The 18,192-nt window shown below is 41.1% G+C and overlaps 1 protein-coding gene across 3 annotated transcripts in view; it reads right to left on the bottom strand.

Moving 5' to 3' along the window:
• The window catches only part of ANKRD12 (ankyrin repeat domain 12), a 107,160-nt gene that overhangs the window by 45,135 nt on the left and 43,833 nt on the right, over window positions 1–18,192 (bottom strand). The window contains exons 3-5 of one of the 3 annotated variants that reach the window (XM_073331576.1): window positions 16,386–16,533; window positions 8,913–8,981; window positions 1,025–1,171 (exon numbers count right to left, since the gene is read on the bottom strand). In XM_073331576.1, the coding sequence (XP_073187677.1) occupies window positions 1,025–1,171; window positions 8,913–8,981; window positions 16,386–16,533 (364 nt within the window). The remainder of the gene's footprint in view (window positions 1–1,024; window positions 1,172–8,912; window positions 8,982–16,385; window positions 16,534–18,192) is intronic. The other 2 variants (XM_073331577.1, XM_073331578.1) reach the window with 2 other exon arrangements.

Here is an 18,192-nt window from a genome sequence, read left to right as displayed (position 1 = left end):
GGAAGGACCTGCTCCCAAGCTCATGGCTTCTTGACAGCCCAGGCTCTCAGGGTCTGTGGCTCCCAGGTAGCCAGCCAGCCTGCCCTTGAGCTGAGGACCTCAGGGCTTCTGGAGTCCACAGATTCAGGGAAGCCAGCTAGAAAGTCTGCTCCTGCACCGGGTTCTCCAGGATCCCCTTTCATGGAGAATTTTGAAATTTTTTATTTCTTTTCCAAATCAGAATGAAACCAAATTTTGAAATATTAAAATCCTACACAAAATAGAAATATCTTTTTCTCCTCACAGCTCTGGTTATAACCACAACAGAACAACTTGGTTTATCAACTGCCACCAAATTCTGAAAGTTAATTTAGTCATTTACCTGCAGACTATCTTTGTTAAAGTATTAACTTCATAAACAAACACTTATGTTAAAATGGAAGTTAACATCACAACAGTTTAACAAAAATATATTACAGCTCCTATGATGGATGATTTTTATAGTTTATTCCTGTAAACAGCATTCGACACTAAGAAGCTGATCCAGCCCACAGGTAAAAATCCTGACTCTATTTAAGTCAATGGGAATTTTGTCACTGATTTCAAGGGGGCCATAATTTCACCTCATATGAAGACTCCCATGGACTTCAGTGACAGTTGAATTGCACCCTAAACTAGTAAGAATATATTATTAAGTGCCAATCCTCTCCCCCACCCCCCAAAAATCCAATGAAAATGTAATATGACAGTTGAGAGATGGAATACTCAAAAATGGGAAATTCATAATTACAGTTGCCACAGCAACCCTTGTATATTATAACTAAAGATAGTCAGGAATTTTCCATCAAAGTATTTGACAGAAAATGCAGTTTTCTACAAAGATGATATTTTCCAAGGGAAGAATTTTGCACTGCAAATTCAGAAGAGTTCTTGATTAAGTCAAAGATTGCTTTAAAAAACACAAGAAAAAAAAACTGACAGGTGGAGGGGGTTTATAGGAAGGAGAGAGAGAGAGAAACAGTAACTCAGTGGTAGCTGGTATCACCTGGACTGTTGTCTCTAGCTGTCATCTGCATAAGAAGGGCCATCTGTTTGCGCTCTGAAAGTGGATAACCAAAAAGAATGCTAACTGGTGTCGACTTCTTACTTCCAGCTTCCTTTTTCATTTTCTTCTTCTCTGGGCCTTCTTTCTCTGGAAATATTAGCACACTAATAAGATTCTGAAAAATAGCCAACTATAGTATAGAATCTCACACAGACAGAAATAGCCATTTTCAATTATTTATGTGAGCTGGAGGTTGGAGAAAAAAATACACTATGTCATGCTGCCCCACTTTGTATATTTGTGTTACTCTTTCTTCAGTCAGAAGGGCGTGAACTCCTAGTTTTGTCATAGCTCTCAGCTGACTGGAACAATATGCTCATGAATAAAGCACTTAAAGATTTTAAAAGTATATCATACAAATAACAAAACTATAAAGTCAATAACTTGTTTTCAGACTGATGTGTAGTCACAATTTTGAGTTTTCACAGAATCAAGAGATGGAAAATTCCTTAAGGTCCTCTAGTGTACCCCAATCCCAGTGCAAGAGGGTTCCCAACTATATCTTCTAGAGCTTTGTAGAATCCAGTTTGAAAACATCAGAAATAATGGGGAATTCACGTCATTAACCTCAGACACGAGGTTAGTCTAGACGCGTTAAATCTACCACCGAGAACTCTCCCATTGACTCCTGTACTCCACCGCCACAAGAGGAGCAGGTGGAGTCGATGGGGGAGCGGCAGCAGTCGACTCACCACGGTGGAGACACCACAGTAAGTCGACCTAAGTACGTCGGCTTCAGCTATGTTATTCATATAGCTGAAGTAGCGTAACTTAGATCAATCCCCACAGTGTAGACAAGGTCTAAGTAAAATTGGCTCTCACACTCATTCCTGTGGCAGACACCTCCCTAACTGAATAAGTTACATTTTATCAGCACTTCAGTTAATTATCATTTCAATTCAATTAATGCTCATAGCCAAGTCAGCTTGAATTAGTCCTTTAATATATCTTGGGATACTAGCAAAAGAAAACTCAAATATTTTAAAGTATGGAAATGCATTTACGTTACTCTTACAACCACAGCTCTGTCCCTCTAGTGACACTAGCCTCCCATCTTCCCTTCCCTTCCCTTCATGATCAGATCCTGAAAACTATTATTCACATTATTAAGGGTTTGCAGGCACAGAACCCATGTATTATAAGCAAAGTGGATAAAAATCTATGATTAAAATAATATCTTTTAAAATTTAAATTCAAAACATTTTTCTGTTAGAAAATAAATCTATTTAAAATTAAGTTAGAAATTATGACAATACATTAAGGTCAAAACTAACCATAATCCATTAACATAATTTAAAACTGAACTTAAAAATATCCAAGTAGTAAGTGTTTACTGCTGAAGTTTTAAAGACAGAAAAAGCATTGAACTAGAGGAAATCACTGGCTAAGCACGTGGAACCATAGTTTGTTGAAGTGTTAAACCGGCGTTTGACTGCAGTAGCCTCTTCTGCAAGTGCAGAGAGAATATTTTCTCCATTTCAGTTTATTCAGCTAGTTCTGTTCAATGATTAGCTCACTGAGGGTTGAGAAAATGCTTGAGAGTTGAAAAAGCAGGAAAGCCTGTTTTCCTTTTCCAATCTATGAATAAAAACAAGGTCTGAAAGAATGAGATCTACTAGTTCTAAAATCCTGAAGGACCACAATGAGTTCAATTCACTAACTACTAACAAATTTCCTTTGTCTAATAAATAGTAATTTTAAATGCAAAACATGCTTTGATAAACTTACATATGGGGAAAAAAGTATCCAACATATTTAAGGTAGTTTTATTTAACTAAAAAAATATTTTAAAATGCAATTTTCATGCATTTTGATTGAATTCCAATTTCTATCCAAATACATCTTGACACAAATAAGTAAAATTTATTTAGAATGTAGAAAACAAAAAATGAATCATTCATTTTCTAACATAATAAAAATATAAAGATTAAGAATCTGAATAAATATACGTTAAGCTGTAACTGATTAAATAAATGTGTATAGATGTATGCAGTTGTGTTGTAGCCATGTTGGTCCCAGGATATAAGAGAGACAAGGTGGATGAGGCAATATCTTTTATTGGACCAACTTCTGTTGTGAGAGAGAGACCAACGAAAGATATTACTTCACTCACCATGTCTAGTATGGATATAGTGTATCCTCTGGCTTGGAAAAAAAAGAGGGCTACCTACCTTCCATAACTGTTGTTCTTTGAGATGTGTTGCTCATGTCCATTCCAATAGGTGTGCGCACCCACCGTGTGCACAATTGTCAGAAGTTTTTTACCTTAGTGGTACCCCTTGGGGCGGCTGTAGAGCCCCTTGGAGTGGCATCTTTATGGCGGTGTACATACATTCCTGCCAACCGGCTGCCTGCTTAGTTCCTTCTTGCCGGAATACTCCGACAGAGGGGAGGCAGGTGGGATTTGGAATGGACATGAGCAACACATCTTGAAGAAGAAGTTACAAAAGGTAGATAACTGTCTTTTCTTCTTCGAGCAATTGTTCATGTCCGTTCCAATGGGTGACTCCAAGCAGTTTCGACGGAGAAGGGGTCAGAGTTCACCGAGTTGCTGATTGCAGTACTGCACTGCCGAAGGCTGCATCATCCCTCACCTGTTGAGTGATAGCATACTGCGATGTGAAGGTGAGGACAGGCCACTTTGCTGCCTAGTATATGTCCTGAATGGGGACTTGTATGAGGAACGCAGGAAGTGGCCTGCTCTCTTGTGGAGTGTGCGGTCAACACTGGGGCTGGGATCTTAGCCAGGTCATAGCACGTTCTGATGCAGGACATGATCCACAACAAGATGCGCTGGGACAAGATGGGAAGCCCGTTCATCCTCTCAGCGATTGCAATAAAAATCTGTGAAGACTTACGAAATGGCTTTGTGCATTCAACGTAGAAGGCTAGGGGCACGCCTGACATCCAGGAAATGGAGTGCTTGCTCTTTGTTGCTGGCATGAGGTTTAGGAAAGAATACCGGTAGAAATAGGTCCTGGTTAAAGTGAAATTGTGATACTACCTTGGGTAGGAATGCTGGGTGAGGGCGTAGCTGCACCGTGTCCTTGTAAAGGACCATGTAGGGGGGCTCAGAAGTTAGCGCTCTGAGCGTGGAGACCCTTCTGGCCGAGGTTATGGACACCAGAAAGGCCACCTTCCAGGAAAGGTAGGATAAGGGGCAGGTTTGCCAGGGGCTCAAAAGGAATGAGTCCAGAAAGGACCAAGTTAAGATCCTACTGAGGAATGGGTTGCCTCACATGGGGGTAAAGCCTATCCAAGTCCTTAAGAAAACCAGCCCACCATGGGATTCCTAAAGACTGACCTGCCCGCCACACCCAGGTGCAAGGCGGAGATGGCCGCCAGGTGCACCTTAATAGATGATATCGTCAACCCCTGTTGCTTCAGGTACAAGAGGTAGCGTAGTACAAGGGGAACAGAGGCTTGCTGTGGTATCTTTCTGTAGTGATCAAATGGAGAAACACTTCCACTTTGCCAGGTACATTGTGCAAGTGGAAGGCTGCCTGCTTCCCAACACAACTTCCCTAACAGAGTCTGAGCACTGCAGTTCAAGCTAGTTCAGCCATGGAGTTTCCTCACCATGAGGTGGAGGGACTCCAGGCTGGGATGATGTCGTTGGCCATGATCCAGTGTGATGAGGTCTGGGAGCATAGGAAGTGTCTCTGGCCTGTCCACTGATAAGTTCAGCAGCATGGTGAACCAGTGCTGTCAGGGCCACGCTGGTGCTATGAGAATCATTGAAGCCCTGTCCTGCCAGATCTTGAGGAGGAACTTGTGTATGAGGGGGAAGGGCGGGAACACACATAGCAGGTGACCTGTCCACAGTAGGTGAAAGGCATCCGCTATGGAGTCATGGCTGTGGTTCTGAAAGAAGCAGAACACCTGACGCTTTCTGTTGCTCTGTGTCATGAACAGGTCCATGTGGGGATAGCCCCACCTCTGGAAGATCGAAAGGGCAATGTCCGCTCTGAGTGCCTACTCATGAGTATTGAACGAGTGGCTGAGGTGGTCCGCTAGTTAGTTCTCTGCTCCCAGCAGATATGAGGCCTGTAGCTGGATGCAGTGTGCAACGCAGAAGTCCCACAGTTGGACAGCTTCCAGGCACAGGGGAGAGGAGCGAGCACCACGCTGTTTGTTTATATAGAACATCACTGTGGTGTTGTCCGCCTGTACGGAGACACATTTGTTCTGAAGATGGGCCTGGAACATCTGGCAAGCCAGGCGAACTGCTCTCAGCTCCCGATGTTGATATGCAGCGATAGTTCTAGTTGTGACCATATGCCTTGAGTGCTGATAGTGCTGATACTGTCCAGGTGCGCTCCCCTACCCGTCTGTGATGTGTCTGTGACCAGTGACTGTGAGGGCTGAGGTTTGGCGAAGGGTACTCCCGCACACACCATTTGAGGTTGTAGCCACCAGCTGAGGGACTTGAGAATCTTGGACAGGGTAACCAGTCTTTCCAGAGAGTCCCGTCTGGGTCTGTATACCCTCGCCAACCAAGCCTGGAGGGGGCGGAGGCGCAACCTGGTGTGCTGCACTACATATGGGCAGGCTGTCATATGCTCCAGAAGCTTCATGCAGTTTCTGACCAAGGTATTTGGGAGCCGGTGGAGGCTATCGATGATGCCCTGGATTCTTTAGAACCAGGACTCGGGTAGGGAGGCTCTGGCCTGAGTGGAGTCCTGGAGAGCCCCGATGAACTCTATTTTCTGGGTTAGGACCAGTGTAGACTTGCGCTCAATGCAGGAGGCCTAGGGTCTGAACCCTGTGGCGAGTCCTTGGGAGCCCTGGACTGATCAGGGGCAATGGATGTTGCAGAAGGAGGGGCACAGGCAACAGAGACCACTGATGCTGCCCTGGAACCATGCCGCTGGCCCTGGTGGTAGCTCTAAGGTGTCCAAAAGAGCCACTGTACCAGTCCCTGCCACTGGGGAGGCCAGGATAGCATCGGTACCGAGTGTTCCTCCACCCTGTGGTGCTAAGACCGTTGATGGGATCTTGACCAGTACCGGCTGCATTAGAACATGTACAACTCTGTCTCTGACTCCGATGAATAGTCTGAGCCCGACTAGGTTGGGGTGGATCCCGATGGTGCCTGGGAGCGGTAAAACAGCGATGGGGAATGGCAGTGCATCATGGTGGACTTGCTCCAGTACTGGCTAGGAGGTGCCCCCATCGGAAGTGGTGCAACAGCCAGGGCTTGCGCCACCTGCACCTGAACTGGTGCACGGGAATAGAAGGCCAAGGACTGTGCCATCATGGCAATTAAATCCGGCGCAGCCTCAGAAGTGTCTGGTGTGGAGAGGAGGTCCAGGTCCTCCTCCAACACTTCCCAGACTGGAGAGCCCACCGATACTGGGGTCGACGGACCTCCCCTCAAGGCCGGAGTCGATGGTACCAGGACCGATGAACCAGCCTTCTGGTTTTCCACCATGAGAAGCACCACGCTGGAGTCCTGTCCACTCTTCTTGGTGGGGGAGTGGCCCCATTCTGCCTTCTTCTTATGCAGCACTGGGGATTGTGATCAGTGTCGCACCGATCCAGTGTCCTGCACCGAGGCTGCTGGCTCTTGAGCCAGTTGGGGCTGGAGAGATTCCATCAAGAGGAACTTGAGGAGATAGTCTCTCTCCCTCTTAGTTCTTGGCTTGAAGCCTCTGCAGATGATGCACTTGTCTTGCAAATGATCCTCTCCCAGACAAGCGGCATGTGGATCCCCTCTGGGCATAGGCTTACCACTCCTATCGCATGGCTTGAACCCCTGGGGCTGTTGCATGCCCCGGCAACGGGAAAAAATATCGGGGGGGAAGCCCCCAACTTAAACGTACTAATGAACTAACTGACTAAGATAGTGAAGGATAACAACTATATACAGGGAAAACCACAAGGAAGCACTTGCTAAAGCAAGAGACCAGTTGCTCCAACGACCATCACTGGCGGTAAAAATGAACTGAGCAGGCAGCGGGTCGGCAGTGACCTATATACACCGCCATAAAGGCGCCACTCCAGGGGGCTCCACAGCCGACCCAATGGGTACCGCTAGGGTAAAAAAACTTCCGACGACCGTTCATGCAGTGTGCACACACATCTATTGGAATGGACATGAGCAATCACTCAAAGTAGAAAAAGAAGTACTAAATTTAGCATAAAGGCTATGTGTAGTTGCATATCAAGATGTTTTAATGGTTACCTGCCGATGACAATCAACCTTTCCTAGGAAAGAAACTAAAAATTACAAATGCAAAACAAGATTAAAAGTTATTATTAAATCTATGTTTCCTGCTTGTTGATTTAAATAAAAATGATTTAAATCACCAGTTTTAATCATGATTTAAATCAACCTACCCTGACCATAAAATGCATTATTTTAAAAACAAGGATTTTTTCTAAGGGATATAAGAAGTTTGCAGACTATGGCTGCAGACATCTTAAATTTGGAGGAGTCTCTATAGTGGTACAATATCATTCTTCCATCTTCCCCTCATCATCTTTTTTCATGAAAGCTTTTAAGAATTCTGCAGTTTGTGAAAGCAATAATCTTAATGCTGGAGGAGACATTATTAGTACAGACTGTAGTAACAGAGGAGGTAAATTGCAAGTGCACTAAAAGAGCAAACTCTTCATATAAAGCAAAAAATAGGTCAATCTGGGCAAAGGAGTTGTTGGCATATGTTGATATACTAAGTGCAAAATTTTCAAGTGACTTAAGAATCTAGAAACCTAAATTCCATTAAGGACTACACCATATTCCATACTCCTCTGCAATAGTCTCTTCTCTGCTGCCCTCCTTTGCTCCCTGCAGTCCCTTCTCTGTTTGCGTCCACTTCCTCCCCTACCCTAAGAAGTCTCCTCTGCTCCTATCCTCTCCCTTCCCACCTCCCTTCTTTTCTGTCATAGATCTACTGTAACAAACCCCTCCTCTGCCTGACCCAGACTCCGCTCTGCTCACCACTCTGAAGCTCCCCCTCCTGCTGCCACCTCCCTGCAAAGCTTGTTATTCCTACAGTTTCTACAGACTTAATGCTCCCTGAGGAAAAGAGAAGCAAACAATATATACATACTTTTGTTTTGAATTTCAAAAACAATTTTAATCCAAACTGTTTTAAGCATGAAAAAAATTATAGAACTGCGCACATCTGAATTTATAGTTTTTTATTCTGGTTTCAACTATGGAGAGGTGTGATCCACTCCATGGATTATTTACTGTGTACTCTTCATCCGCTAATTTAGTAATTCTATCAAAAGAAAGTGCTTTAGTTTGTCTGGCATGATTTGTGTTTATTAATTCATACTACTTATTGCCCATGGTTCTTTTCTACAAAAAAGTTTTATATGTTTAACTTTTATTTCAGAATTACACCTCAATGTCATTTTAACAATGTTCAACGTGGCAAAATAATGGGCCAAAACCAATACTGATATATAGTTAGACACACTTTAAAGATCTGTCTTGCATGTTTGCAGTGCAGTATACTGTACGTTTTCTGTTTACTTATGTTTATCACCACTTTATATTTTGAACAGTGTATTCAGGAAATGATAGTAATACATTCCTGTCCTAACTGCTTAGCACTGAAGAATGCTGTTAAACAGTTGCACTTATGGATACTTGGTGATGAAAGGTACCATATAAATTAAATTATGTTCATGTTATTTCCATTATTTCCAGTCATTCCTTTGTCATTCAGGAAACATTTCTTTATCCACCTTTCTGTTAGAATTCCCACACAGTTTTAAAATAAACTCTAAATAGTCGATAAACACTGAAATTAACAATAATGTTAACAAAAAGTCACTGGACTACAGCAGGTGCACCTGATAATACATTTACCTGAATATGTCCTGTAAGAAGGTATTAATCTGTCCCCCCAGTTTTCATGTGTATGTCCTGGATCTGAATCTACAGAATGAGAAGACACAGGAGAAAAGGGGTGGAGGGAAGTATGGCATACAAAAGAGAAACTTTGACACACCATTTAAAAAGATCTCTAGATATTTAGTCAGACTACAGGACTAGTTTTTCCACAGCTTTTAATAGATAATCACATAAATCCACAGAAAATTTCTGATTAATGATCAGGACCCTTGAATCATGCAACCAATTATAGCAACATATACGATATGTAAAATCACTCACTGCTCCAAGATCTCTTCATAGAGCCCACTGTACAATATACTGCAATAGGCAGGAAAGGTTTAGTAAAGTGCATTATGGAAACCTTGAGTTAAAATATGCTTGCTTTTCTGGGTCTCAGAACACTATTGTCTTCACAATTTGTTGTATTTAGTTTGTTTTGTTTTATAAAGGTATTATTTGCACTGAAATAATTTTCTTATTAAAAGTGACAGTGTACGTTTAAATATGAATTTTTAAAAAAATTCCTAACCTACCAGATTTCACTCAGAATATCCTAGACTGTTAAAAGTTAAGTCTTAAAAATCTAACTTCTCTTTCACTGTTTTGTTGTTTACTTTTTACATTTCTCAGTCTGGACAATGTAACCAGAAAAGTCAGTTTTCTTTCTATTTATAGTGAATTCCTGATCAATTTCACTTTCAGGTTCTCTGTACTAGTACAATACTACAATGATAGGGTTAGCCCTGGTCTACACTAGGACTTTAGGTCGAATTTAGCAGCATTAAATCGATGTAAACCTGCACCCGTCCACACGATGAAGCCCTTTATTTCGACTTAAAGGGCTCTTAAAATCGATTTCCTTACTCCACCCGACAAGTGGATTAGCGCTTAAATCGGCCTTGCCGGGTCGAATTTGGGGTACTGTGGACACAATTCGACAGTATTGGCCTCCAGGAGCTATCCCAGAGTGCTCCATTGTGACTGCTCTGGACAGCACTCTCAATTCAGATGCACTATTGTTTGCCGTTGCTCTGATGCAGGGAGGGGCGACTGATGACACAGCTTACAGGGTTGGCTTACAGGGAGTTAAAATCAACAAAGGGGGTGGCTTTACATCAAGGAGTATTTCAGGCAGGACTTCACGGAGGGTTCCAATAAGAAATGGTGCACCTAAGTTATTGTTCTTATTGGAACAAGGAGGTTAGTCTGGCCTCTGATTGATACATGGCTAGATTTACCTCGCTGCATCTTCTCTGTGAGTGACTGCAGTGTGACCTAGAGGAATGAGTCCCCGAGATGGGGGGCGGGGGGTTTGCAAATGAGTACAAAACAAATCTGGTCTATTTCTTGTTTTGATACACTCCATCTATCTTTTACATCTTTGGCTGGCAGCAGACGGTGCAGAAGGACTGCATGCCATCCACATCTCATGGCTGCTCGGCAGAAGATGATGCAGTAGGACTGCTAGCAATCCGTATCACCTGCCTACTCACCATAAGATGGTTCAATAGGACTGACTGCAGGACTAAAGAGAATGACCTGATCAAGTCACTCCAAATTTAGTCCCTGCGCCCAGGTCTGCCCAGGCGCTCCTGATCGACCTCACAGAGGCGACCAGGAGCACCTCGGACATGACGATGATGGCTACCAGTCCTATTGCACAGTCTGCTGCCACAAAGCAATGGGTTGCTGCTGCTGTGTAGCAATGCAGTACCGTGTCTGCCAGCACCCAGGAGACATACGGTGACAGTGAGCTGAGCGGGCTCCATGCTTGCCGTGGTATGGCGTCTGCACAGGTAACTCAGGAAAAAAGGCGCGAAACAATTGTCTGCCCTTGCTTTCATGGAGGGAGGGAGGGAACGGGGGCCTGAAGATATGTACCCAGAACCACCCGCGACAATGTTTTAGCCCCATCAGGCGTTGGGATTTCAACCCAGAATTCCAATGGGCAGCGGAGACTGCGGGAACTGTAGGATAGCTACCCACAGTGCAACACTCCGGAAGTCGACTCTAGCCTCGGTACCGTGGAAGCACTCCGCCGAGTTAATGCGCTTAGAGCATTTTCTGTGGGGACACACACACTTGAATATATAAAACCGATTTCTAAAAACCTGACTTCTATAAATTTGACCTAATTTCATAATGTAGACATACCCTTAGAAACTAATAAGGGAATTTCCTTTTTTTTTTTTTTTTTTTTTTTTTTTTTTAAAAAAAACACCTTTCTTCTGCAAGAGACTACGTTTTGTAAAAGGTTTAAAAAGCAACTTCAAAATTTTGGGCCCAATTTGGTTGGACAGCATCCCTTTAACATTTTCCTCTTTTACTGTAGCCTTCTTCTTAACATCTTTAAAAACAATTAAAAATGTTTAAAGCTATATAAGGGCAATAGATGTTTTTCTGCACTTCTTACTGTAGAGGTTCAAATGATCAGGGCCTGATTAAATTCATACTGAAGTGCTAAAGGAACTAGCAGAAGAAACGTCAGAACCACTGGCAATTATTTTGGAGAATTTATGGAAGACAGATTATGTCCCAAGGCAAAAGCATTGTACCTATTTTTAAGGTTAGAAAAAAGGTGAATTCCTAGAACAAAAACAACAAATCAACCTCTAAGCACTTTAGGAAAATAATATGTAACATGGGCTTTTCAAAAACAAATCATGCCAAACTAACCCAAATGCTTCTTTGGTAGGGTAATAACATTAGTGGATAAAGGAAATGCAGTATAATTAACATATTAGAGCTTTAGTAAGACATATCACATGATCCCATGCACAAATTTCCATAGGTTAAAATGAGAAATATAAGTATACATCTGTTTAAAAAACAAACAAACCAGAAACAAGAGTAGTTAATAGGTCTGTGTGAAGGCAAGGTGTGGGTTAGGACTGAGAGGAAATTACTGTTTATAAACCATGTAGAAGTGAGAAGTATCTTTACTATTAATAATGTCAGAGGACAAAGTCAAGAAAGATGACCAAATTAAAAGGACAATACAAAACTGATGGACAAAGTAATCTTGAGGTTAGATTTAAACTAGTATAATCCTGGTAAATTCTCTGAAGTCATTAAATGATTTTAAAGAAAAACATATGATTTAATGTAGGAAGGAGAAGTCAAATGAATAAATATAGAATGGTGGGGAATAGGGATGAAGGAAATACTGATTAGGAAGTATACCACAGAGAAATGTGTGTGGGTTCTAGTGGATATTAAATTAGAAAGCCTGAGATAGACACTTATTTGACATTTATAAAACAAAAACCACCAAAAATCAAAAAACATTTTTTAAAAAGCAAAATGCCACAATCCTTAAAATTGAGCATTTGTATAAGTATTTAAAGCATGCAAGTAGTCCCATTGACTTCAAAGGGACTACTCAAGGGTGTAAACTGAAGGGTGCAGGAGCAGGGCCATAAGTTCTATTAATAAGATCTGCACTCGGAAAACAAGCTATAATTAATACTGGTTAAGCCTCAACTGAAGTATTATTATTTTGGGTATCATATTTTTCAAAAAAGGGAAATTGGAGAAGAAACAAGAAGGGGAAAACAAGTTATTATTAAAAAAAATAATAAAAGGTTTGGAAAACAAGACTTGTGACAAGAGGTTAAGAGAATCAAACATATTTAAGTTTTGCCCAAATACTAAATTATTCACAAGAAGAAAGAACCGCAATCAACAATGTAAAGAACTTATAAACAAAAACTTATACCTCATTACTCAAGGAAAGATTTTCTTACCTTCAATAAAGTTGCTACTACTTAGACAACTAAATTATCTTTCTGCCTGTTAAACAGGCATAAGAATCAAACAGAAGCATTCATATCAAAAACAGTTTTGTCTTACTGTTTCATCCTCTGACTACCAGAAGAGAGGAAAAATTGAAATATTCTAGGTAAAATGACTTCCTTTCAATAAAATGACTGGCTCTGGATTGGGAGACGAATTACAGAATGCCTAATAACAGGTAAGAAAAATGTTCTCATCCAATCTATAATTCCAAACCTATAACTCCAAATAGAATTCCCACTAAAAGAAACTATGATAAAGTATGATAATAGTAACTAATACATTTCTAAAATATAAAACAACTGTAAATATTACAGTCAAATCTGAAGAGCTCTGATAGTAAACTTGTTGTGGTAAAGGTAAGTAAGAAGCCAAGTGACTGCCTTACCCACTTCTTCAGCCCTCTCTTTAAGATCACAACATAGTTATTCCTGGGGGCATTCTACACCACTGCGTGCATAATTAATGAGCCTCGTATATTTTTATTTTTTTGTGCAGAAAAAAGCTTTTGTCGGAAAGTTGATGTAGTTCCACCTTTTGCCCACCAGAGGGTGCTATGTTGCTAGAACAGAGCAGTCTCAGCAGAAAATAACTTTGGCTGGAAAATTGCTGCAGTTACACCTTTTGCCCACCAGAAGGCACTGTGGTGATAGAACAGCAGCTCCCAGCCAGCTAGGAAAGAGCCTGCCTTCTCCACAGCACCTGTTGGGCCAGGTTGGGAGACAGGGGCTATGGGGAGACAGACAGCATGGGGCTGCTGAGGGATGGGGGTCAGACAGAGGCTCATAAGGGCTAGTGGGGGAGGACAGACTGGGGCAGAGGCTGAATGGGAGTGGAGGTGCAGGGCTACGGGGCGGGAGGGAGGTGCAGGGCCACATGGGGATGAGGAGAGTGGGATTCTGAGTGGGGGTGGAGGGCCACATGGGCAGGGGGTGCAAGGACACAGAGGTGCAGGGACACATGGGGACAGGGGCAGATGTGCCTATCTGAATGGAAGAGGCTAGGGGTCAGCCAGGGTCTCCATGGGGGAAGCTCCCTAGCAATCCCTCCCCGCCCCCCCCCCCCCCGAAAACCTGTTCCATACCTTTTACCACCCATACCCAACAACCCTCCAAGTTCACACCCAGGCTCCTTCCCAGCAATTAGTTCCTTCTCCCTCAGCTCCTGTGTTACCCCTGACTCCCCCAAGCCTTTACACTGCTTCTGAGGGATGCAGGAAATACAGTTCTGTATTATAGTTTAAGTGAATTATTACTCAGAGTTCTGTATTAATATGCCTAGTAAGGAATATAGTTGTCAAAAAAAATTTCCTGTGTCTTTTTTGTTTTCTGTATTGTTACAGACATGCTTGCTGACAGGTATTTTGAAATAAATGACCAAAAATAATTGAAACACATGTGATTAATTGTGTTATTTTGACAAATAAGATTTGCAGAATTTTAAAATACTGTGTGCAGAATTTTTCATTCTTTTTGTTGCAGAATTTTGAATTTTATGGTGCAGAATATAGTTTAGCCTTCGTAGAGGCATTTTAAGGGGTATTTTAAAAAGCAGTTAATCAGTTGCAGAACCTTTTTTTTTAGGCCTGATCTACACTTAAAACTAAGGTTGACATAACCACTGAAAAAATCCACATCCCTGAGCATCACAGCTCTGCCAACCTAACCACTGGTGTAGACGCAGGTAGGTCGAGAGAAGAACGAATCCCACTTCTCTCCAAACTTATTCTCTTGCTATTTTTCTCCCACTTCCAACCCCCTTTAAGTACAGTCAACCAAAACTATCGGCAATCTCTCCTAAATACAGTGAGCAAGCACTGATAATGTCAGAGGCAGCATAATTAATCTAATGGATTAGTCATGGGAGTTTGGAGTTAGGCGATCTGGGTTCTAGTCCTAGCAATATCAATGACTCTCGGTGATTTCAGGCAAGTCACTTCACCTCTACGTTTCAATTTTCTCATCTATAAAATGTGGATAACAGCAGTAATCTACCTACCGGTGCCATAATGCATACAGAGATCTGCAACCTGACTGACAGCAGCTAGCCAGGTGTTGAGTGGTGATCACTGCTACAGAATGGCTAATAGTGAACATCCTATTATTATGTTACATTGCCCTACCCACTTGTTTGTCTCATCCATCTGTTATGTCTTGTCTTTTAGACTGTAAACTCTTTCGGACAGGGAGTGTCATTTATTGTAAGTCTGTACGATACCTAACACAATGGAGCCCAACTTGGTTGTGATGATTGCTATTGTAGGTGCTACAATATACATGTTAAACAGTTAATAGTAATACGTCAAGATATTGTGATGATTACTTATTTCATATCTGTAAGTAGTTCTGAACATGCAAAACACTATATAAAAATGCTAAATATTACTAATAAATGCTTCTAACATCAGACATTACACTATTGCTAGTGTCTAACACAAAAAGCTCTACCTGAGATGGATACTAATAGCGCATTTAAAATCTAATGCTAGGAACATGCCTTTTTCAGAAACGAGAGGGAGCATTATTAATTAGCATAATATGCAACTATTCCAAAGTACTACCAAAAGTTGAGGTCTAATGCCAATACCTCATCTTGAATGTAACATAAATGGCTCTACTAGCCATTCTCAAATTGGGATAACATGTGATAGTCTCTCTAGCGGGCCAAAAAAAATTATGCAACTTCATAGTGGGCGTACATGTTCGGGAGGCAAATCAACTGGATGAATGAACCCTGGACAGACAAATGACTAGTGGTGGATATACTCTTATCTTGCAATGAGTTCTAAAATTGTTAATGGAGGAAGTTTACAGAGATAGTTAAACTTATTATGGGTAGAAGAATATATGATTTAGGGCACTTAAGAAAAAGTGTAATAATAAACCTACTGAAGAAATGCTATACGTGGATACTGCCTTCCAATGACCTCTGAGAGCATGATGTTTTCTTGCTACTATCAGAATTCTCACTGGACTAGTGTCATGTTCAATGAAGTTAAAATACTGTGGGTTGGTGTGGAGGCGGGGGGGTGAGGGTTCCTAATACTCCCCCTCTTGATTCTAAAACAGTTATGTTAAGGAAGACCATGGAATTTCAAAGAAATTGATTCTAGTTGGATATGCTTGAATGTGTCACACAGTTGCTTCCTATATAGATCACAGAAGATTATACCATAGGAAAAGTTTCTTTCCAGGGTTGATTTGAGACCAGTTAGTTCCATGAGCTTAGCCTTCCTGGTCCTTCCCACATAGGAGGAAAAATGTGACCCTACAGAAGGCAGAGGAGCTGTATTTCAATTGTGGCACTTAAACCTCTGTCTTTTCATTTTCAACAATATGTTTCTTTGAGCAAATGGGCATTTAGAGATGCCAATGAAGGAGGCAGATTTATGACTAAAATAGAAGCAGAAGGATGAGTTTGGGGAATTGCTGGAAAAAGTAGCTGAGAAGAACAGTGCCAGCATACAAGTTCTTGGCAAGTGCCTGATGGGATGAAAGATGGGACTGAGATCTGAATCAGAAACAAGCAAGCAAGCACGCACGCACATCTATACTAGTTGGTATCCTTTGCATTTAACTCACTATCATAACATAAAATAATCAGGATGTGTTTCAGCAACAAATGATTAACTAAGGAAATAAAGTGTTCTACCTGTGTCTGAATTTCGATCTTCATTTCTGGATGGACTAATAGTAAAAGGAAGTTTACGTTTCATGGAAGACTTTTCTTTCATCTCCTTCCCCACATCATTCCTATCCACTTTTGGAGTTTTGCTGTACGATGCAATCTTGTCCTTGCTCTGATAGAAACAAAAAGTATACGAAGCAATGTTTGTATAAAGAATAGTGTACTTACTAAAACAGTGCATACTTATTAAAAATAATGACGTACATATTTAACTGTTAAAGCAAATTACCGTTATTGAAAAATAGAAAAATGTATGTTCTTGCTAGACACAAATTTAGAAAAAGTTTAAAAAGTTTTAAAAAAGGGGGTGGGGGGAAATAAAAAGTAGAATTTTACTTCTAAATGTTGTTTCTGTTTCTTAAATATCTGAATCCAGGAATGATGGGCTGATCAGTACAGGAACAGCACCAAAGAAATGCTAAAATAATGGCATCCTTTGATCCCAACTCACTTTCTTGCCTTCCCATACCATAAGAATCATATTAAGAAGATATAATCTGATATTGAACAAATGTGGCTCAGAACTGAATACAGTAATGAAATATAAAATATATTCAAAACTATCTTCCCACCTCAGAAAGAAGGCAGGGGGAAAGCAAGAGAGGAAAAACAGTGAAATGTATTTATTTGAAAAGATTTTATTAAACTCACAAGTAACATTGAGAAAGGTTTTGGCAAATCTAGATTGTTGCTTGTGCATGCACCACCATTTACAAGTAAAATTATACTTTCTGCACTCTTCAGACACACAAATTTGAAACTTTTGGGATCATTATGGGCATACCTTTATACGAGGAAGAGAAAAATAATAAAAAAAAAGATGGCAGGATAGTAGGGGCAATACAATTTAACATCTTTGCTGTAATAAATAGCCAATAGCGTGTAAAGGACAGTCTTTGGAAAAAAGGACAAAGTCAACAAAGCCTACTTGACAGATTTTCTCTGCCAAAGCCTCTTTTTTTGCTGTTCATGATACAATGTACTTGAGCACAGAAGAGACATGGCGTCTTCTTTGCATTATAAGATTTGGAAATATAGCATCTGAGTAGGCCACCGAAATTTAGGTATTTTAGTCCCCATCCCTCCCATCCTGAGACACTCTCAAAGGATGATTAGGTCAAACTACCAGATGACTGACTAATTCTGTCACACTAATATATCAAAAGTACAGCAGACATCCAATGAACAAAAGCATTCTTCTGGCACTTTTGGAGAAGAGGAGATATGTACAAGATTTATCTCCTGTATAGATGAAACTGGAAGAAAACACTTGAAAGAAAAGAAGGTACAATTCTCAAGACCACCTTTGGTTTATTCGGAGTCAAACTAGGAATGAAAGTGGAGTTCAAATAGGCCATCTGACCAATTTGGTTGAAACTACAGCCAAAATGAAGATAATTCTTTCTAGCCATCAAAGTTAAAAACCTCAGAGAATCAAAAGAACTAACACAATCTGCACAGGACTAGATTTAAATTACAAGGGACACACCTGATCAGGAGTCTAATTAGGGAGACTTCTTGAAGGAAAAGTTATGATACCCACTGAAAAATCTACCTTTCCTATTTGAGTGCACTGAGATTGGAAACGTCAACTCAAAAGGATACCAGGTAGTTTTTCTAAGCCACCACAAAAGAAATCTAAGACCAATCATAAGCTCTCCTAAGGTCTGGGACAGAGCTTAAATGTCCCTGCTGTAATTGTTCGCTATATCAGCAGCCTTCAACATTGCTGAGCATGAACTGCTGATAATGCTCTTACAAATCTAGCAAG

This window comes from Lepidochelys kempii, chromosome 2 (genome assembly GCF_965140265.1).
Source record: "Lepidochelys kempii isolate rLepKem1 chromosome 2, rLepKem1.hap2, whole genome shotgun sequence".
NCBI lineage: Eukaryota > Metazoa > Chordata > Testudines > Cheloniidae > Lepidochelys > Lepidochelys kempii.
This window is presented reverse-complemented; position numbering and strand designations above follow the sequence as displayed.